The following is a 21,846-nucleotide window of genomic DNA, read 5'->3' as shown; positions in this document are numbered from 1 at the left end:
GGATTAAACTTTTTGCTTTCTTGTGACTCCAAATGTACTAAACATCCCATTAAATGATCAACCTTTCATGAGCAATCATTAAAAGTGTGGATGTTACATGTCCATGTATTTATTACTTATTTATTTATGTTACTTTGTCGCCCTCTAGTGTTTTGTTGTTGTTTGTGTTTTTGATGTTAAGTTGATTCCTCCGCACCTGCAGATCATTGACCGTTGGTGATTTAAGAGCTCGCGCTGCAGTGTTTCAGTGATGGGGATTTGGGTCGTCCAGACGTGGAGTGGTGCTCCTTTTGTTTTCAGCCTTCATTTATTCTGTTTTCTCCCCATACTTTGTTTATATTTGGTTATTCAGTTAATAAAACCCCTAGACCGATCCGTTTGTGTTTTCCCTTATTTGATGTTGTGACTGTGGTCGTAACAGTTATTGGGGGCTCGTCCGGGATCTGAACTCGTGACCTCTCGCAATTGCCTTTAAACAGAACTTTTCTCCACACACCAGCATTCTGTGGAATAACCAGCATGTGCTGCACAAAAACAAAAGTCTATGTAAAACAGATTGGCTTGACAAGGGGATTATTTGAGTTTCAGATTTACTGAGTAGCAGTGGTGAGATTTACACTCATCAGGAAATGCTTTCCTCTTCAGGAACTGTGTTTGGCATGATGGTTATAACGTGATTGTGGAAAGCATCTCTAATAAACTGCTTTACTTAATGAAACTCATCTGACTTATAACTCAGTCTCAAAGCAAACTCAAACACTGTGCTTGGTGGTCTCAGTATCTCAGATCAAAAGTGTAAAAACTTTCACATCAGGAAATGTCTCGTTCACAATAGTCACTGTTTCCCCAAAGACATTCTGAAATGAAAACAATATTTCTCTTGACCTTCTATAGATGATATTTGGTCAACAAGTAATACCATTTACTCCCAAATAAGGTCAAAGAAGTTCATTTCAGACGATTAGACAGTTGTTACCCCTGCTGTATATTTATTAATACATTTAATCAGACATTTCAGCACAATGCTCTTGCTGTAACACTGAGCCTGAAAGTCTTATACAGCTCTTCTGTACTTGTACATTCTCTGAGGATTTCTGGAAACAGGTTTCAGGGTTGATTTCTGATTTATTTTACAGCATAATTAATTTTGAGGAGTGCATGATTCTTCTTCTGAGTTGTAAAACTGGCTATGATGCGCTCGATAATGCTCTGAAGTTGACCATTTAGCTTGGGAAGTTTCACAGACACAAGGCAAAGTCTCTTACTCCCTCATTTAATTTGTTCTGTAGAGATTTACAAATATTTTATAATTTTTGACCTCAATTACAAGACACAAGAAAGCTTTAAAAAACTCTCTAATAATGAAGAAAATTTTCTGTACAGTCTAATCATTTAAATATATCATATATGTTCTTTTCTCTTGTTTAATGTGTGTTCTGCATCTCTCAGTTTTGTATGACTGTTACATGTGTTATGTTATCATATAATCCTGTGTGCTTGTCAGTTATATGCTTCATAATATCTCTGATGTTGGAATAGGACTGATGTTTCTCTCTCCAGTACAGCAGGTGGCGGTGTGCAGCTCTGCTCTCTGACTCAGCACACAGGCAGAAGAAGAAGCGGTGTGTGTCGTGTTTACAGTCTGTCTCGCGTCCTGCGTTTACACTGCTTCATGTAAAGTCCCGCATGTATCCTCCTGCATGTCGTGTGATTGAATGTGAACCCCCGCATGTCCTTTGGGCCCCCGCATGTCTCTGTCTGCTGTGTTCAGAGTGTTTGTGCGGGTGTATTACTGAACTCCTGATGTGACGCAGTTGAGATGAAATCTGTGATCAGGAGTCGCTGTTCAGTGAATCAAAGTTCTCCAATATATTTCCTATGATCTTCAATATGATCATGTCTGCTGAATCCCGCATTTAAAACACGCTTTACAGCACCGCTCGACGCGGATCGCTTGATGCAGTGTCTGCGCGGTCATGGTCGCGTGCATGAGCGGCCAAGGGCGTTCCCGAGTAATTATTCCCTATATGGGGCGTCTGCAGACTTGGATCAGCTTTCGCCCCTGTTGTTCCTAATGCGTCCAGTCGAGGGGATGAAAGAAAGATACATGGCCAAATAAAACATTTGAAGTCAACGCTCCCAGATTATTAAATGTCCTGTTCATAAATATATAAATTTTTTTATTTAATTAGGCTAAATATGAACGCCAAGTTAATGTTTCAGAAAGAGAGTTATAAACTCACTAAATCAGTGGTTCTCAATCTTTTTTTCATCAAGTACCACCTCATAAAAAATAGTCTCTCCAAGTACCACCAAAATGAGCAGTATTGAATTACAATAGCCCAGTAAAGCAACTCTGCAAAGTTAAAAAAAAAACGTGGCAGATTACCACAGAAATATAGGCTATATGACATATTATATACATCATTTTTGATAAATTTTGAAATGTGTATAGCATGTACATGACATATTTCACAGTTTGAGAACCACTGTACTAGATAATATGCAGAATTTATACACTCACCAAATAATTTCACATATGCAAAAGCCCAATTGCAAATTAATTTAGATTAATTTAATTAGAAAAATTACAAACACTAATAGTTGAATAGTGTAACGGTTAATTGTAGCCTAGTTATACGTCTTCATATAGAGATATGGATTTTGTTGTATTGTTTATATATAAAGTTGCATTTTGAAAATGACAAAATTATAACCAAACAATACAGTGTGATATGGAGTAATGATGTGCTTTGATAAGAATGCAGTGGTATTGACTACCAGACAACGTTTAGACAAACAATTCCCTACTTTCTACAATTCCAAGGACCATTTACCTACCTGACAAACAAAACCTCAGACAACATTATTTAAAAAAAAAAAATAAAATTATTGACAACTATATCACAAGAGATTGCCAGTTTTCTTTAAATGAAGCTGAATCCTTGCGTCAAATTCTTGCTCACTGAAAAATAAACAAATAAAGTCATGTATAAATACTCTGCAAAAATCCTTTCCTCACTTAAGAGTTTCTGACTTGTTTCCAGACCGAGTATCTAAACATTCTTAATCCTCAGAAACAGTAAAGAATAGAAAATGAAAAGCAAAAAACATTTCATGCCATTTTATATATTATCTGGACCTATGCAGAACATATATATATATATATATATATATATATATATATATATATATATATATATATATATATATATATTTTTTTTTTTTTTTTTAATATTTGATTTATGATTTAAGAATTATAACTTAGGTATAACAAAAGGACCAAGTCATTATTATTTATTTTTTGTTACTTACAGCTACAAATTGTGATTCTGACTTTCCCGTATTTAACATATTTAATTATTTTCTTTGTAACAAATTGTTACAATCAATATTATGAAAGTATAAATGATGAACAATATGAATGCATGTGCAATGCAAACTTCATTGCTAATATATAAAATGTACTGTATGTACAAAAATTAGTAGACCATTAGTAATTGTGATTTTCCCTAATCATTTATATATATGATTTAATTGTTAAGTTCATTTTAATTATATATATTGTAATTGTTTAAACTAGAAAATGATTGCATTATTCATTAATTTATTCATTCATTCATTCATTTTCTTTTCGGCTTAGTCCCTTTATTAATCTAGGGGCGCCACAGTGGAATGAACCGCCAACTTATCCAGCATGTTTTTACGCAGTGGATGCCCTTCCTGCCACAACCCATCTCAGGGAAAGAATTGCATTATATTAAATGTAATTGAATACAATGCAATTAAAAATATATATATATATATATATATATATATATATATATATATATATATATATATATATATATATATATATTTATATCTGTTTAGATCAATTTCAATATTTAAGAAAATCAAATTTGGAGGTATAACGTAGTGTAGTTGTAGTGTAGATTTTTTCTGACAACCCAGACCACGCAAGTGTATTGTTTAATCTATGAGAAAATATATATCTTTAAATTAATTATTAGATATATAATACTTACTCCCTTGCTGAGACAAAAAAAATAAATAAAAATAAAATTAACCTACATAACACACTTTCTCACGTAGGTTAATGTTCATTTACTTTTTTTGTTGAGGTAGAACATGTAGTTAACTAACATTTGTCAAACTAACACACTGCTGTTATATTACACCAATTTGTTTGTGTTGACATACACTCATATCGACCTTAATCTAATAAAAAAAAAATGTTTAAGTTTCATGTTTGCTAATGTTTTAAACACGTATTTAACACACCTCTTCATCGTGTTTGCGCTTGGTTGGTGTGATAAAGTTCTGGAGACTTATAATAATACTGTACTGCCTCCCTCTACTGGACGCATCAAGAGCAACAGGGGTGTAAAACTGCCCAGGCCATAAAACTGCTTGCGCCGTAGATCTGTCTGGATCCAAGTCTGCAGTCTTCCCCACCTCGAATATTTCGTGCAACAGCGCCCCCTGGTCAGTGATCACAATTTTCGGTACAACACCGCCCTTCAGAAACGAAAGTGAAAGTGTTTAGTTGTTGTGTTGCAGTTTTAAACAACCAGAATTCATCATTTACCAACACAGAACAGCTTTAAATCTTTAATGTCTGGACTAAACCTGTAAGCTTTATGTGAATGTGTGTATGCTGTTATTATAATCAAACGGATGACGCTGTGATTCTTCATTAGTTTACTCGTGATGAGCTTCTGGATTTGAGTGTCTCAGCTGCTGATCTATTCCTGCATTCAGCTGAATTATGAAGGCTGATCAATGACTGGAGATCTGTGATTGTTCATCAGTTTCTGCTGGAGATCAAACTCTTCAGATCCATCATGGAGGACACACACACACATGATGATCTGGATTTGTCTACAGGATGCAGGTATTAGTCCTACACTTGACATTTCATATGATTATTTTCTACAGGATATTATATTTACTCTCTGTTAGTTGTGTTTTTAATCTGTCTGAATATTTAACACACACAGTCAGCAAGATTGTGTACAATCATCATGAAAAGTATCATGAAGTGCTGTTTAAACAGTGTTTTAATGATGAAATGTTGAGTAAATCTGCTGTGTTGACTCCAGTGTGTGCAGCGCTGAACTTTAATCTTCTCTGTTTTAGTTCAGTTCATCAGAAGAGAGCAGAAGCAGAGCCCAGCTGTGTGTCTATGAAGAGTGACGCGTCTATGGATCACCCATTGTTTTTCAAGAGTGGAAACACAGGAGCTGCTGTCAGGTAGATCATCTCTTTAATATCTGCAACTGATGAGTATTTTCATAATAAATGAATCAGGTCATTAGTGTTGTGGATCTGTTGGGTTTCAGATGTTAGATGTTGTATCTGAGCTCTGCAGGATAGTGCTTGAAGATCTCCGCTTTACACTTCAGGCCACAATTGATGGTGTTAACAAACCAATCAGCGCTTTATTAATAGTGAGTGAGGTAGAAGGTGGGTTTAGGTTTTGGGTAGGGTTAGGGATCCACAATAAGATCATACTGTATGACTACTAATGAGCAGTTCATATGTTCACATTCCACAGATAATAAGCCGGTAGTTAATAGTATGAATTGTGAGCTAAACTAAAGTGTTCCCGATCTCCTGCCATAAAGGGCTTTTCCTGCACACTTTCCCCTGCTGTTTCTGTGCTGTACTGATCAGCCATTCCTCTGATCTGAGTCTGTTTTCACTGAAGCGCAGTCATCATCATGTTGTGTTGGCCTCATAGATGCTGCTGATCAACACATTTGGTTTCTAGAATTGATATTTCTCGAGTTCTCCTGCTCATTCAGTCATGATAGATGATGGTAAATGAACTTGTCTTGCTGTCCTCAAAGTCTGGACTGGAGCTCTGCAGACAAACCCCCGATGAGTGACCTTCTGCAGACTGAGTGATGAGGAGGAGGATAAGGGGAGCTGCTGGAGGCGGGAATAACAGTCAGCTGACACAGTGCAGTTTATACTGCTGCTTATATAGTCATGTGATGATGATTGACACGCCTGCATGATTAAGCTCCTCCCACACCTACACTGTGGACTTCATTCAGTGATTTGATGATTAGTTTCAGCTCTAATCTGCTCTAATAGTGCTGCATTTCTGTTGGGCTTTCTCTACTAGAAATGAGCCTTGATCTGTGTTTGCTGATATTTTCCACATTCAGACAGTTTCTGTTCAAATATAAAGGAAATTAATTTAAGTGTTTTTATAAATGAAGAATGATTAATATCAGGTTTGTGCAGTGTGTGCAGCGCTCAACTTTAATCTTCTCTGTTTTAGCTCACGTAAGAGGAAGAGAGCAGAAGCAGAGCCCAGCTGTGTGTCTATGAAGAGTGACGCGTCTATGCATACACCAATAAAATTTAGGAGTGAAAACACACAACCTGCTGTCAGGTAGATCATCTCTACACACACATGATCACACTGCAGCATTTATATGATCCTGTGTTTCTAGAAGATCAGACATTAACAAGTGTTACAAATACAGGAGACTTTAAAACTGAATCTCCACACACTCACATCTGATCATTAGTGAATAACTAATAAAGTATTAATACTCAAACTGTTAGAGTTAGTAGAGTGAGTTTACAGGCTTTTACAATAGTCAGCAAAGTGTGGATAATCAAGAGAAAGATTTTAGACGAGATGAATGAACAAGTTCTGTGAGACAAACACACCACACAGTCTTTATTGTAACGGAGGCCAGCGAGTAAGTGCTGTGCAGGTAAACCTCACTCCTCTGACCTCTAAAGGTGCTCTAGTGACAGACGCTAGAGGTCATGGTCTTTAGCCTCCTTAGTAGAGCAACCGGCTCCCATGCGGAAAGTCGCCGGTTAAATCCCAGCTTGGAGCCGGTTGGTTCAGAGAAAACACACATGGCTTCACTAGAGGATCTTTACACTCACACTCATTGACTCTTTGTGTTGTTGTTGTTCCTGCAGTGTGGATGGAGATGATCAGACTGGAGACCTGCAGCAGGATTCACTCCAACCAGAACATGATGAACTTCAGAGAGTCAAAGAGCAGCACAAAACCAGCATGAAGAACAAGTATGAGAGATTATTTGAGGGAATCAACCATGGAGAGACTCAAACCCTCCTGAACAGCATCTACACACAGCTCTACATCATAGAAGGAGAGAGTGAAGGAGTGAATGAAGAACATGAGGTTTTACAGATGGAGAAAAGAGGCAGAACAAAACCCTCACAACACACTCCAGTCTACTGCAATGACATCTTTAAAGCCTCAGCTGGAGCAGGACATGAGGAGAAGATCAAGAAGGAGAAAGCCCAGATCAAGACTGTTCTCACTAAAGGCATCGCTGGAATCGGGAAAACCGTCTCTGTGCAGAAGTTCATTCTGGATTGGGCCGAGGGAAAAGACCATCAGGATGTAGATTTCATGTTTGTGCTTCCATTTCGAGAGCTGAACTTGATCAGAGATCATCAGTACAGTCTTCACAGACTTCTGCTGGACTTTCATCCTGAACTTGAAGATCTGGAGCCCAAGATTTATGAGCAGTGTAGAGTTGTGTTCATCTTTGATGGTCTGGATGAAAGCAGAATCACACTCAACTTTTCAGATGAGGAGAAAGTTTGTGCTGTGACTGAATCTTCATCAGTGGCTGTGTTGATGCGGAGCCTCCTGAAAGGAGATCTGCTTCCCTCTGCTCTCATCTGGATCACCTCCAGACCAGCAGCGGCCCATCAGATCCCCTCCAGATACATCAAGCGTCTGACAGAGATTCAGGGATTCACTGAGCCTCAGAAGGAGGAATATTTCAGGAAGAGAATCAGCGACGAGCATCAAGCCAGCAGAATCATCTCCCACATCAGAAGAGCAAGAAGCCTCCAGATCATGTGCCACATACCCGTCTTCTGCTGGATCTCCTCCACTGTGCTTCAGAAGCTCCTGGAAGAAGATGTGAGTGCAGAAATCCCTCAAACTCTGACTGAGATGTACATCCACTTCCTGCTGATTCAGATCAACATGAGGAAGCAGAAGTATGAAGAGAGAGATCCAGAGAAACTCCTGCAGTCCAACAGAGGAGTGATCCTCAAACTTGCTGAAGTGGCTTTCAGACAGCTGATGAAGGGCAATGTGATGTTCTATGAGGAGGACCTGATTGAGAGCGGCATAGACGTCACTGACGCCTCGGTGTATTCTGGGATCTGCACTGAGATCTTCAAGGAGGAATCTGTGATTCATCAGAGGAAAGTCTACAGCTTCATCCATCTCAGCTTTCAGGAGTTTCTGGCTGCTTTCTTTGTGCTTTACTGCCATTTAACAGAGAACAGAGAACCGCTGAAGTTAATTTTAGAATATTCAGATGATCAATATCTACAGTCCAGCTCTGAGAAGTCTCTGTATGATCTGCTCAGTTCAGCAGTAGATAAAGCTGTCAGGAGTAGTAATGGTCATCTGGATCTGTTCCTGCGGTTTCTGCTGGGCGTCTCACTGGAGTCCAATCAGAGACTCTTCCAGGATCTGCTGCCACACACAGAGGAGAGCTCAGAGAGCATCAGAGAAATCACACAGTACATTAAATACCAGATCAAGACAGATAAACGTCTCTCAGCTGAAAGATCCATCAATCTGTTCCTCTGTCTGCTGGAGGTGAAAGATCAGACTCTGGCCAGAGAGATTCAGGACTTTGTGAAATCAGACAAACACTCAGAGAAGAAACTCTCTCCTGCTCACTGCTCAACAATCTCCTACATGATTGAGATGTCAGAGGAGCCGCTGGATGAGTTAGACTTTAATAAATTCAACACATCAGCTGAGGGAAGACGGAGACTGACAGCAGCTGTGAGAAACTGCAGAAGAGCTCTGTGAGTATTCATTGATTGATCACAGAAGACACACATCAGTCTGCACTGAAGACTCAGATCAGTTTAGTGAATCACTGCCCTGCTTTAACAGAAAATCTTTAGCTGGCCATATCGTCCCCCTGTGAGATCGCTGATACACCATATTACTGCATGGGGACGCGGCGGCAGTGTTCTGTTTCCTTATTTGCTCATTTATTTCAGCATTTCTAAATGTATTTAACAAACTTTTCTTGACTTTTTACTCACACAAACAACATTTGTACTTATTTAATAATCTACTTCATTTGCTTTACAGTTTATCCTGGAAAATAACTCAAATCCCTGTAAATCCCTGTGCTCCTGCAGCTGAATAGGACATTTGTTGATGTGTATTTGCTCAAATCTAACACAGTGTTGCTCTTGGATAATTGTGTTTGTTTTCTGATCAGAGAAATAGTGTAATTTTAGACACAGTATTGCCGTCTCGCCGCAGACATGCCTCTAATATTACATTTACTGTAGGCCTAAACACTAAACTTTACACTGAGCTCAGTAAAATGCTCTCTGATTAGTTATTAATAATCTGTTCAATAATTCAGTACAGTCATATGAATGGGGAAATACAGGTTTAGTTTAATGTAGATTCAATCAATAAATAAAAAATAAAAAGAAGATATGTTTTATTTTAAATAAACAGGCTTGTTCTGAGGCATGAGGGTGGTATGAGGGCCCGATGTCCACAGGTGGGGGTTGCAGCCCAACACCATGGTACAACACCATGAGGTAGCCTGACTGCCATTAGGTACTGAGATGAGATCCTCAGACCCTTGTGAGACCATATGCTGGTGTGGTTGACCCTGGATTCCTCCTAATACAAGACAATGCTGGACCTCATGTGTCTGGAGTGTGTCAGCAATTCCTGCAGTTCACTACAGCTTTGAGTGTGACTCCTAATCCAGTCCTCCATGGGTTAATACATTTGATTTCCAGTGATCATGTCTGTGTGATTTTGTTGTCTGCACATTCAACTGTGTAAAGAACAAAGTATTTAATTAGAATATTTCAGTCATTCAGATCTAGGATGTGTTATTTTAGTGTTCCCTTTATTGTTTGAGCAGTATATATATATATAGTTTATTTCCAGTGTTGCTTTTATCACTGTAGACTGAACTCATGAACACTCAACACTGCTCATTTCCTACTGCTGATTGTGTTGCTGTTTGTCCTCTACACAGACTACAGCGCTGTAAACTCACTGTTCAGTGCTGTGAGAGTTTGTCTTCAGCTCTACAATCCTCAAACTGTGTGCTGAGAGAGCTGGACCTGAGTAACAATGACCTGCAGGACTCAGGAGTGAAGCTTCTCTCTGATGGACTGAAGAGTCAACACTGTAAACTGGACACACTGAGGTCTGAGTTCAAACACCTGATTGATTGATTGATTGATTGATTGATTGATTGATTGATTGATTGATTGATTGATTTTTTTGTTGTGTTACATCAGACTGATCACATTAACGCTGTGTTTTTAGTAATGTGTGTTCTTCTTTCTCAGACTAATGACATGTAAACTCACTGCCGATTCGTGTGAGAGTTTGTCTTCAGCTCTACAATCCTCAAACTGTGTGCTGAGAGAGCTGGACCTGAGTAACAATGACCTGCAGGATTCAGGAGTGAAGCTTCTCTCTGATGGACTGAAGAGTCAACACTGTAAACTGGACACACTGAGGTAAATGATTCTCCACTCTACAACATTAAAAGTGTTTTGATTGAGATGGAAATGTCCAGTATAGCGAGGCAGAGGGAAAACACAAACACAGTTGAGTTAAGTTACAAACAATGCCCCGGAGGGTGCTTTATTTACAAGTGATATAGTGAGTGAATGAGTGCTCTTCTTGGGGTGCGTGCTCAAGTGCTCCAGTGAGATGGTGAAGGCTGGTGAGAGTTCTGGTGTTGGGTCGGTCACGAGCTGGATTCGGCTGTGGGAGAGTATGGCGGCAAATCAATGCCAATATTAATCGAGCGCAGAGGAGTTGTTTGCGCGCGAGGAGAAGTGAACCGTGAGCAGATTACAGGTCTACACGCGAGAAAACTACAGCTCGCGAGCGCACAGGGGATCTTCACGCGCGCGCTCAACTGATCCAGCGCGAGAAAACAAGTCCCGCGCGCGCACATCATCATCTGTGTGAACGATGTACGCTCTCGCGAGCGAGGTCATGCCTACAGCGCGCGCGTGATCAGTTCTCTCCGCTCGCTCGCTGGTTCTTCTCTCTGCTCTCGCGAAACATTTCGGATTTTTGTCAGTCCTGGGGCGGGACTTGGTGTACTTGTTATCTCTAACGCTATTGGCTACTCTTCCTTTCCGGAAGTTAGCCGGGATTGGACGCAGGTTAGAAGATCACGCCATTAAATATATATACAATTTGCAAGTCATAATCATAAGAAACTTTCTGTGAACTTAATGAACTTTATGAGGATTCAATCTCGAGAAACAGTCAAATAATGATAATTAATTTTCTAAAATAATGACTTGCATTCTTGTAACATGACTTTCTGAACCCATTTGATTTGTCCCGTGCAGCACTTGTCTGGTTTGTTGTACTTTACTTCATTATTAACCCATTATTAACCACAACAGCAGTGCTCATTATTACACTGGGGGATGATCTTTCTAGGAAATATTGTCTTCAGAAGAGTTTATTTGCTTTTTAGATCTTTCCATACAATGCATACTATATGTGCAGTGCAGCTTTGTATATTATTATAATTATTAATTTTTTTTTGTAATATAGATCAGTGAAAAAAAAAAAAAAAAAAAAATATATATATATATATATATATATATATATATATATATATATATATATATATATATATATATAATTTTTTTTTCAATCTCATTTTTAGTTAATGATTGAATAACCTGCATATAAAGACTTCAATCAAAAATGATTAGCCCAATCAAACATAAAGAATACAGTGACAGACATTCAGATGGGTGTTTATCGCCACCTATTGAGCAACAATTTAATTTCTACAGTCTTCGTTTGGCTTTACTCACTATCCATTACATTATTCCAATTCAGAGGCATACAAATACCACTTTTTATACAACATGCCCACATCTTAAAGGTCACATATGCAGTTGAAGTCAGAATTATTATCCCACTTATTTCTTGTTTTATTTCGGCCAGAATAAAAGCAACTTTTAATTTTTTAAAACCCATTTTAAGGTCCATATTATTAGCCTCTTTAACCTATTTATTTTTTTCGAAAGTTTACAGAACAAATCATCGTTATACAATACCTTGCCTAATTACCCTAACCTGCCTAATTAATCTAGTGAAGCCTTTAAATGTCACTGTAAGCTGTATAGAAGTGTCTTGAAGAATATCTAGTCAAATATTATTTACTGTCATCATGGCAAAGATAAAATAAATTAGTTATTAGAAATGAGTTATTAAAACTATTATGTTTAGAAATGTGTTGAAATTCTTTTTATCTCCATTATATAAAAATTAGGATAAAAATAAACAGGGGGCTAATAATTCAGGCGGGCTAATAATTCTGACTTTAACTGTATAGTGGAATAACAGACTAATGGCAATATATTTACTATAAACCTTTGTACTTTATGCACTGCATGCATGTATAGCCTATTTTGTAAACTATTGTCCATCCAATTTATTCTGACTTGTTCTTCAGAGAAAATGAGTCAAGGACAATGAGTCTAAGAAAAAAAAAAAAAAGATTTTTATAAATTTGAAAATGTGAGTTCATGTTCATAAATTTGGCTTGAGTTCAGTTTAAATGTAGGTGCTAAACTTCATCAAATGATTAAAAAACACACATTTAAAGTCTGAATTATTCGTCCTGATTTATTAGCCCATGTATATTTTTCCCCAATTTCTGTTTAATGGAGAGATCTTTTGCCACATAGTATAACTCTCTCTTTCTCTTCCAAGTAATAAAGTTTGTTACAGAAATATATCTCATTATTTTGATATGTCATTATATGACTTGGTCATGATGGTAAGAATAGGCATTATTATGAGATTAATTATTAAATATTTCATTATTGAAAGTAAGTCGTCACCTATTATTACTGAGAAAGTAAGTCTATTAGTTTCACATTGTGACATTATGATAAGATATCCTATATATTTTTATTTAATGGGGAAACTAGCTTACCTGCGTCCAATCCCGGCTAACTTCCGGAAAGGAAGAGTAGCCAATAGCGTTAGAGATAACAAGTGCACCAAGTCCCGCCCCAGGACTGACAAAAATTCGAAATGTTTCGCGCGAGTAGAGAGAAGAACCAGCGAGCGAGCGGAGAGAACTGATCGCGCATGTAATGATCTGAGTGGGGATCGAATCCGGGTCTACGGTGTGGTTAGCAGTAGTTCTTACTAGATGAGCTAAGTCAGCAACTGGTGGCCCAAGAGCAGAGGAGGAACAAAGTTGATGAATTAAAAAAAAATATATAGTCTTTACTGAGGTAAATTTGACAAAAGGGAGAGATAATATCTCTCTACAGCCAGGGTTGAAAAAGTACAACAAAAATAGGAAAGCCGAGCTTCCTAAAAATACAAACAAAATAAAATAGACACGAGGGTCTCATAACAATCAAACAGCCAAAATAGCAAACAAGTCTTGAGAACAAGCAAAAAGTCTTGAGAACAACTTAACTGAAAACTGGACGAGGCAGCAAGAGGATTAGTTCAGGACTGAACATAGAGCAGAATACAAAGCAGTCTTATATAGGGCAAAGAACAGGTGGTGGTGGTTACGCTGATTACAGGAGAGTTTAGAGGAACAAGAGTCACTACTGCCATCTAATGTTGAGGAGTATAGGGCAACATGTGCGCCCCCTGGTGGGTTGGAGGATGCGATAAAGTGCTGAGATATTACAGTAGCCCCTCCTCTAAGAACGTCTCCTGACCTTCCCTTTGTGCTCTCTTTGTGCCTGGTGGAATTCCTTGATGAGGGAAGGGTCCAAAATGTCTTTAGCTGAGGCCCAGGTGCGCTCCTCCGGACCAAACCCCTCCCAGTCGACCAAGTACTGTGTCCTTCCTCGTACCTGGCGACACTTAAGTAGTCTGCGGACCGTGAAAGCAGGGTGGCCATCAACAATGCGTAAAGCAGGTGTGGGTGCTCTGTTGGTGTTGTAAAAAAAAAAAATAAATGGGTTGAAAAGAGGAGAAGAGAGAACCCAGTCCAGGAGACTCGAAACAAGCAGAATTCCTTTATTGAGACGTGTTGGTTAATCTGCAGTCATACAGCGTCTTCAAGATGTTCAATGTGTCTGCAAGAGCCTACTAGAGGTCCGCAGTCTGCAAGTTCTTTCACAAGTCTCTCACAAGTCTCACACAAGTCTGAATTAGTCTGAATTAAGACAAAGATTTCATGGCTATATTGTGTTCTTAGGAGGAGGGGATATAGCTAAACAAAGGATGCAAATCAAGAGTTGTGGTCGGCAGGGTAAACTGCTTCTCAGGTCTAATCTCATCATGTTCTGGAGACAGAAAACGCCTGACCATTTGATTGAAAAGAGAAAACAATAGACACCCCATGCTGTGAAACTGATAATTGCATCACTTTGGCTTAGTCTGTAGTCAGCAAGGGAAAAGTTAAATGACCCTCCTAGCTGGCATGTCAATGAAATAAAATAATTAAAAACCAGAGAATATAACTTTTTAGTTATACGTAGATTATTGTTAATTTGAAATTAGATGATAAAAATTTATATTTCCACAGTTCCCCCTTTGAGAGTTATTTAAAAACTCTCACAAAAAAATATAAATTTGTAAGCTTTCCTAAAACCATTCAATGGCTTCTGTTTGATAACAGAAGCCCCATCTTCTAGTCATGTAACTTGAAAAGTTACAGGCACATTTAACTTATTCTGTGTCATTTCAATGTCTACGTAGATGTAAGTGTAGATTTCTAAAACTGTTCACACGTTTATGACAATCAGTTGTAATGTCATAAATCCTACATGATGACACAAAAATCATGTAGTTAAACTGCAGATCTTCTGAAAGTCCATGGCTTGTGAATAGTGTTCAGTCTTTTGTGAGGTGTGTTTCTTGTGGTTCTTCTCCAGCACAGAGTTGATCTGATGACTTCCTGTCATTCATGGATCTCCGTAGTGATGCTCTGGTTCAGAGTGTTTCTGAGAAGATGCAGTGTTTATGTGTTTACCTGCACACAAGAAAACAAGGAAACAGCAGACCAGCAGTATTCATGCATAGACTTGTATGATCATACAGTTCATGTGTCTAGTTATTCAGGTGATTGTATAGTGGTTGTGTTAAGTTGGTGATCGTATAGTGTTGTGTATTTTCTGTCTCCTAATCTTAAAGTTATGACACCTATAAAACAGTGAGGTGAGGATGGGGGGAGAAAAACAAAAAAGAAAAGGGAAATCTTCACCACAGGGTGCGGCCCCTGAAGCCTGTTGCTTTCAGTTCTGCCCTGGGCTCCTCACTGGTTTGTGTGTCCTGTTCTGTCCCTGAGTGTGGTGGGCAAACTTTAAAATGTGAGACACAAACTATCATTCAATAAATGTCAGTCCTATCAGACATCATAACATTGAATGGGTAGTGATTGAAAATATGTGTTAAAACACATTCAAGGCTGTAAGTGGACTTAAGCAGAGTTCCCTAATACAAAGGAAGAAGTTTCCTTTGTGTCTTTTTACAAAGAGTCTTTCATCTTAATTGTAAATGAACTGGGACATTAAGCACTTACAGCCAAAAAATGGTTAGCATCTTTGTGGACAGCTCAATGGATTTAGTGATGAGGGGAGGGGTATGTTGAGGGCATTTAGCAAACTGTTCAGAAGTTGATTTACCCTGTTCATCTCTTTAAAGTTCTTTTTATTCTTTCTACACTCCCTCATCCAATGTCCTTTTTTTCCACAGTAATGACAACAGATCTTTTTCCTAAGACATTTGTGATTTGATGTCTTTTCTGTGTTGACCTTAGTGGCGGCTGCTTCAAATCTGACTCTGTCTTTGATGTAAGAGTCTCTTTCCCACAAAGCTAAACTGTTCAGATTATTTCTGAGAGTGGTGGAAGACCAGGTGATGTTAAGAAATGGCAAAGCTTGTCTGTATTCAGTTGCAAGGCCATCTGACCAGATGCGGACTAGGGGTCCCTTATCATCTAGCACACTGTCCGAATTATCAGCTAATCCACTGTAAGTTATGGCGGATTGACAAAATCTCTCAGTGAATTCATTCACAGATTCATCTTTCCTTTGCACACAACAAGTCACTTTTGACCAGTCGATCTTTGGGCCAACAATGTTCTTTAGAGCTTTCAAAACACCCTCTCTCAAATCATCCTTACTGGCATGTTGTAATTTAGAGGTCACAGTATGCTCAAAACTGTTCAATTCAGATTCAGTGAGAATTTGAGACATTAGCTGGGTGACTTCTGTTAATGACATGTCATAAAGACGCATTTTGCTGATTAGTGCTCTGCTAAACTCTGAAAAATGTGTGTGTGCTGATGGTAAGCTTTGAGACAATCTGTCTATTTCTCTAGGTCCTAGTGTTCTGGAAACTGTTTGAATTTGAACAACAGAAGTGTTGTTGTGTGAACTCTCAGTTCTCTTAGATCTTCTGGCACCACAAACCTCCACTGAGCCTATAGGTAAATCGCTATCTGATTGAATGGAAATGTCTGTTTCAGAGACAATTTGTAAGTCAGGATGTTTATTATCAGGCTGACTAACCTTTTCAATGTCAGTTTTTGATTTCTTTAGGTTCAGTTGTTTTGTTAATGAGGTTATCTTAGCATGAAGCTCTTGGATCTGTTTCTCTAATTCAGATTTAGCCTGAGCTTTTTGTTTAGCTTGAGATAAATTGAATTCTCTGTAGCAGCAGATAATGCCTTTTACATTGTTTTTGCGAATGCATGCATCAAGCACTTTCTTGCATTCTTCTAATGTCCAAACATCATCTGGGTCAATGCTAAATTTCTTTGTCAAATTTAGTCTGACTGACTCTGTTATTGAGTCCATGTGCTGTTGTAGCAGCGATTTGAAATCCTGATCTGACAATAAAGGAGTTTTTAAACTACCTTTTTCAGTTGTAGTGATCAGTCTTGTATTCTGTCTGAACATTTTGTGAGCTTATTATCACAAAGTAAAAATACTAAAACTTTTCAGATGAAAGTGTAGTAATTTCTTCTCTGGCGAAACAGAGGGTAACAATATTAGCACATGTTGCTAAAACTTCCTGCCTGAACAAGAGATACCATAAATTAGCTTGTATAGCTAAAGTTAAACTTCTCTGGTTGAACAGAGGTTAAACAAAAGAAAAGAAAAGAAAATAGCGCATAAGGCTTAACTTCTCTGAAGAGAGGATAACTTTTTAGAAGAAAATAGCACGTAAGGCTTTACTTCTCTGTCTGAACAGAGGATAAACTGTTACTTCTCTATTGAAATAGAGGATAGCTTTTTGTTAAACAAACCCTGCAGCTGTTTGTTAACTTTTCTCTGATGGAGCAGAGAATAACCATGTGTATAAACTGGTCTGTATGGTTCTTTTGATAGAGTGAAACTCACCAAATCGAGGTTGAGCTGAAAAGATTCAGTATGGAGTGATCTGATCTTTGTGTTCAGGTAGCTTCAATGTTCATCAGGGTTGCAGTCAGCAAATAGTTGAGAATTTGTGACGTCCGCTGAGTGACTTCAAATTGCCGTTGAGCTGAAGATTCCGTTTGAAGAAGTTTCCTTGATCTTGAAGGTTCAAGTTGAATTCCAGGTGGATTTCAGTCTTTTGTGGCAAATTGTTGAGAATTTGAGGATTTCAGTCTCTATCCGGCTCACGGCACCAAGTTGTTGTAAAAAAAAAAAATAAATGGGTTGAAAAGAGGAGAAGAGAGAACCCAGTCCAGGAGACTCGAAACAAGCAGAATTCCTTTATTGAGACGTGTTGGTTAATCTGCAGTCATACAGCGTCTTCAAGATGTTCAATGTGTCTGCAAGAGCCTACTAGAGGTCCGCAGTCTGCAAGTTCTTTCACAAGTCTCTCACAAGTCTCACACAAGTCTAAATTAGTCTGAATTAAGACAAAGATTTCATGGCTATATTGTGTTCTTAGGAGGAGGGGATATAGCTAAACAAAGGATGCAAATCAAGAGTTGTGGTCGGCAGGGTAAACTGCTTCTCAGGTCTAATCTCATCATGTTCTGGAGACAGAAAACGCCTGACCATTTGATTGAAAAGAGAAAACAATAGACACCCCATGCTGTGAAACTGATAATTGCATCACTTTGGCTTAGTCTGTAGTCAGCAAGGGAAAAGTTAAATGACCCTCCTAGCTGGCATGTCAATGAAATAAAATAATTAAAAACCAGAGAATATAACTTTTTAGTTATACGTAGATTATTGTTAATTTGAAATTAGATGATAAAAATTTATATTTCCACAGGATGCAGGGTGGAGCAAAGAACAGGTTTTAGCTGAGAAACATGAAATGTCGAATGTATTTTCAGGGCACTGGGTAGTAGAAGCCGGTAGGATACAGGATTGATCTTCTTAATAATCTTAAAAGGACCAACATAGCGTGGAGCCAACTTACGTGACTCTACCCGCAAAGGAAGGTTTCGGGTCGAGAGCCATACTCTTTGGCCAGTTCGGAGGGAGGGTCCTGCCCTGCGATGTCTGTTGGCCTGTTTCTGCTGATTGTGGACAGCCTTTCTCAGGGAAGTACAAGCTTTCTGCCAGTAACGCCGGCAACGGTGAATAAACCGGGTGGCAGCTGGCACTTCCACCTGTGGTTCCTGACCAGGAAACAGAAGAGGGGGAAAGCCATAGACACATTCAAAAGGAGACATGTTAATGGAAGAGTGATGTAAAGTATTGTGAGCAAATTCAACCCAAACTAAATGGGAGGTCCAGCTGGAATGATTGTCTCCTGCCAGGCACCTTAGCGTCTTTTCTACTTCCTGGTTTACCCTTTCTGTCTGCCCATTAGACTGGGGGTGGTAGCCAGAGGACAGACTGATCGATGAGCCAATGAGCCGCCCAAAAGCTTTCCAAAACCTAGATGAGAACTGGGACAATGTCTGAGACATGTCTCATTAGTAGTTCAGCTGTCTGGTTCGCAGTGGGAAGCTTTGGTAATGGTAACAAGTGACACATCTTAGAGAACCTGTCCACCACCACAAGGATTACCGTATTTCCCTGAGACGGAGGCAATCCTGTAATAAAATCAAGAGAAATATGGGACCAGGGGCGACTCGGGATGGATAGTGGGTGAAGAAGTCCCTGGGGTCGAGTTCGGGGTTCTTTGCTCTGAGCACAGGTGGGGCAACTAGAAACAAACTCTTGCACATCTTTTCGCATCATTGGCCACCAGAACTTCCTCAAAATCAATTTGTAGGTTCTGTTAATACCAGGGTGTCCTGAGGGGGATGAGGAGTGTGCCCACTGTAAGACATCAGAACGCATAGAGTTAGGGACAAATAAGCTCCCAGATGGTCCATTACCTGGATCAGGGTGATGTTGATGTGCCTTTCTGATTGAGGACTCCAGATCCCACAGTATTGGAGCCACAATTCTGGAGCCAGGCACGATGGGTTCGGGGCAGCATGGCTTCTCAGAAGGTTCAAACTGTCTTGAGAGTGCGTCAGACTTGATGTTTTTGGACCCTGGGCGGAAGGAAAGTGTGAATTTGAAACGGTTAAAGAACAGTGACCATCTAGCTTGTCTAGCGTTCAATCTCTTGGCATTTTGTATGTAAGTGAGGTTCTGGTGATCAGTCCAAATGAGGAAGGGGTGAGATGCTCCCTCAAGCCAGTGCCTCCACTCCTCCAAAGCTAACTTAATAGCCAGTAGTTCGCGGTTTCCAATGTCATAGTTGGCCTGAGTCGGCGTAAGTCTATGGGAATAGAAGGCACATGGATGAAGTTTGTTGTCTGCTTTACTTCTTTTGGATAGAACTGCTCCAACCCCTATATCTGATGCATCCACCTCCAGGATAAAAGGCAACTCAGGATCTGGTAAAGTGAGGATAGGTGCTGAAGTATATCTATGTTTGAGGGTGTTAAAGGCTTTACTGGCCTTATCGTTCCAGGTGAAAGGGGTATTCGCCTTCTTGGTCAGGGAAGTTAGTGGTTCGGCAATAGAACTGAAGTTCCTTATAAACCTCCTATAAAAATTTGCAAACCCTAGGAAGCGCTGCACCTCTTTGATAGAGGTGGGCTGTGGCCAGTCCAGCACTGCCCTAGTCTTGCTGGGATCCATCTGTAAGCTGCCCTTTGAAAAAATGAATCCAAGGAAAGAGACAGAGGAGACATGAAATTCACTCTTCTCTAGCTTTACGAAAAGCCCATGTTTGAGAAGTTCAATCAGTACCTTCCGAACATGTATCACATGTTCCTCGGGGTTATGAGAGAAGATGAGAATGTCGTCCAAATAGACGAAAACAAAGATGTTAAGCATCTCTCGTAGTACATCATTAATAAATGACTGGAAGACAGCTGGGGCATTGGCTAATCCAAAGGGCATAACTTGGTACTCATAGTGGCCAGTGGGAGTGTTAAACGCGGTCTTCCACTCATCCCCTTGCCTGATCCTGACTAGATGGTATGCACTACGGAGATCCAGCTTGGTAAAGATGGTAGCTCCTTGTAGGATCTCGAAGGCTGTTGTCATTAGAGGAAGAGGGTAGCGATTCTTGACTGTAATGCTGTTGAGACCTCTGTAGTCAATGCAGGGTCTAAGGGAACTATCTTTCTTACCAACAAAAAAGAATCTTGCCCCGGCTGGTGACGTGGAGGGGCGGATAAAACCACTATCTAGGGACTCATGTACATACTTCTCCATAGCAGCTCTTTCAGGCCCAGAGAGCGAATACAACTTGCCACGGGGTGGGCAGGTTCCAGGTAATAGATCAATGGGGCAATCATACGGCCTGTGAGGGGGCAGTGAGGCTGCTCGAGTCTTACTGAAGACCTCAGCTAAGTCAGAGTATTCGGGGGGAACTCAGGATATCTCGGGGGGAGTATTGAGCGACTTGGGAACAATCTGTGGCTTGGGAATAGTCATGATGTCCAGGGGGATGGCCTTGGTGTGCCTGGGGGGTTCTGGCTGAGTCTCAAGGGGAAGAGGGCAATGGCAAAGGGTTGAACCCTTGGTTGACTGACCAAACATGGTGTTCAAACTGGAGCCCTTACATCTCCAACTTACTATAACTCCTTTAGACCAATCAATAAGTGGGTTATGGGTTACTAACCAGGGGTGTCCCAGGATTATGGGGATCTTGGGGGAATGAATGATGTGAAACTGAAGGTTTTCTTCATGATCTCCAATTCTCACTTGGAGAGCTGTGGTGCATTGGTGGATGTGGCCTAAGCCTAGCGGATTGCTGTCTACTGCTAAGACTTTAAGGGGGTTTTGCAGGGTTAGGAGATCACAGGAAAGATCTTGAGCACACTTGAGGTCCATAAAGTTTCCTGCTGCACCTGAGTCAATGAAGATCTCCACCTCGTGGGGTTGTTGGAGAGAGATGACTGCCTGGATGGTCAAACCAGAGAAAATAGGAAAGGGAATCACACCGACTCTCGCCCCGGGGCCCCTACACCGGAACGAGATCTGACTTTTCCCGACAACTCTGGACATGTTGCCCGGAAATGACCCGGCTTCCCACAATAAATGCAGCACTTCTCCTTCATTCGTCGGGTTCTTTCAGAGAGCGAGATCCTTGTAGCCCCTAATTGCATGGGTTCCTCAGGATCCAGTGTGGGATAAACAACATTGTCATGACGGGTCATAATTGTGTCCTGCTCTCTCTCTGTTTGCCGCTCCTTAAGGCGGTTGTGGGACTCAAGGTCTGATGGGGAGTCTCTGAATGCCAGTTCATCCTTAAACTTGGGAGACAATGCATTGTGAAAGATCGCTCTAAGTGCAGATTGGCCCCACCCACTCTCGGTGGCCAGAGTACGGAACTCAATGGCAAACTCAGCGGCACTGCGGGACCCCTGAGATAGTCTTAGGAGACGG

The 21,846-nt window shown here is 40.0% G+C and overlaps 3 protein-coding genes across 13 annotated transcripts in view; 2 read left to right on the top strand and 1 right to left on the bottom strand.

The window, feature by feature from the left end:
• Positions 1-21,846, bottom strand: part of si:ch73-389k6.1 — a 778,105-nt gene that overhangs the window by 461,041 nt on the left and 295,218 nt on the right. The window lies entirely within an intron of this gene.
• Positions 1-21,846, top strand: part of si:ch211-232d10.1 — a 257,213-nt gene that overhangs the window by 161,528 nt on the left and 73,839 nt on the right. The gene's annotated exons all lie outside the window — the stretch shown is intronic.
• LOC110438442 (protein NLRC3-like) overlaps positions 1,594-21,846 on the top strand; it is a 367,431-nt gene continuing 347,178 nt past the window's right edge. Inside the window, exons 1-8 of one of the 8 annotated variants that reach the window (XM_073948079.1) lie at positions 1,594-1,622; positions 4,375-4,488; positions 4,704-4,897; positions 5,143-5,256; positions 6,296-6,409; positions 6,958-8,847; positions 10,062-10,235; positions 10,381-10,554. In XM_073948079.1, the coding sequence (XP_073804180.1) occupies positions 4,848-4,897; positions 5,143-5,256; positions 6,296-6,409; positions 6,958-8,847; positions 10,062-10,235; positions 10,381-10,554 (2,516 nt within the window). In that variant the 5' untranslated portion in view covers positions 1,594-1,622; positions 4,375-4,488; positions 4,704-4,847. Of the gene's footprint in view, positions 1,675-4,374; positions 4,489-4,703; positions 4,898-5,142; positions 5,257-6,295; positions 6,410-6,957; positions 8,972-10,061; positions 10,236-10,380; positions 10,555-21,846 lie in introns of those variants that run through there. The other 7 variants (XM_073948080.1, XM_073948077.1, XM_073948081.1 and 4 more) reach the window with 7 other exon arrangements.

Source organism: Danio rerio, chromosome 4 (genome assembly GCF_049306965.1).
Source record: "Danio rerio strain Tuebingen ecotype United States chromosome 4, GRCz12tu, whole genome shotgun sequence".
Lineage (NCBI taxonomy): Eukaryota > Metazoa > Chordata > Actinopteri > Cypriniformes > Danionidae > Danio > Danio rerio.
Note: the sequence above shows the minus strand (reverse complement) of the source record. Positions and strands in the feature narration are given on the sequence as shown.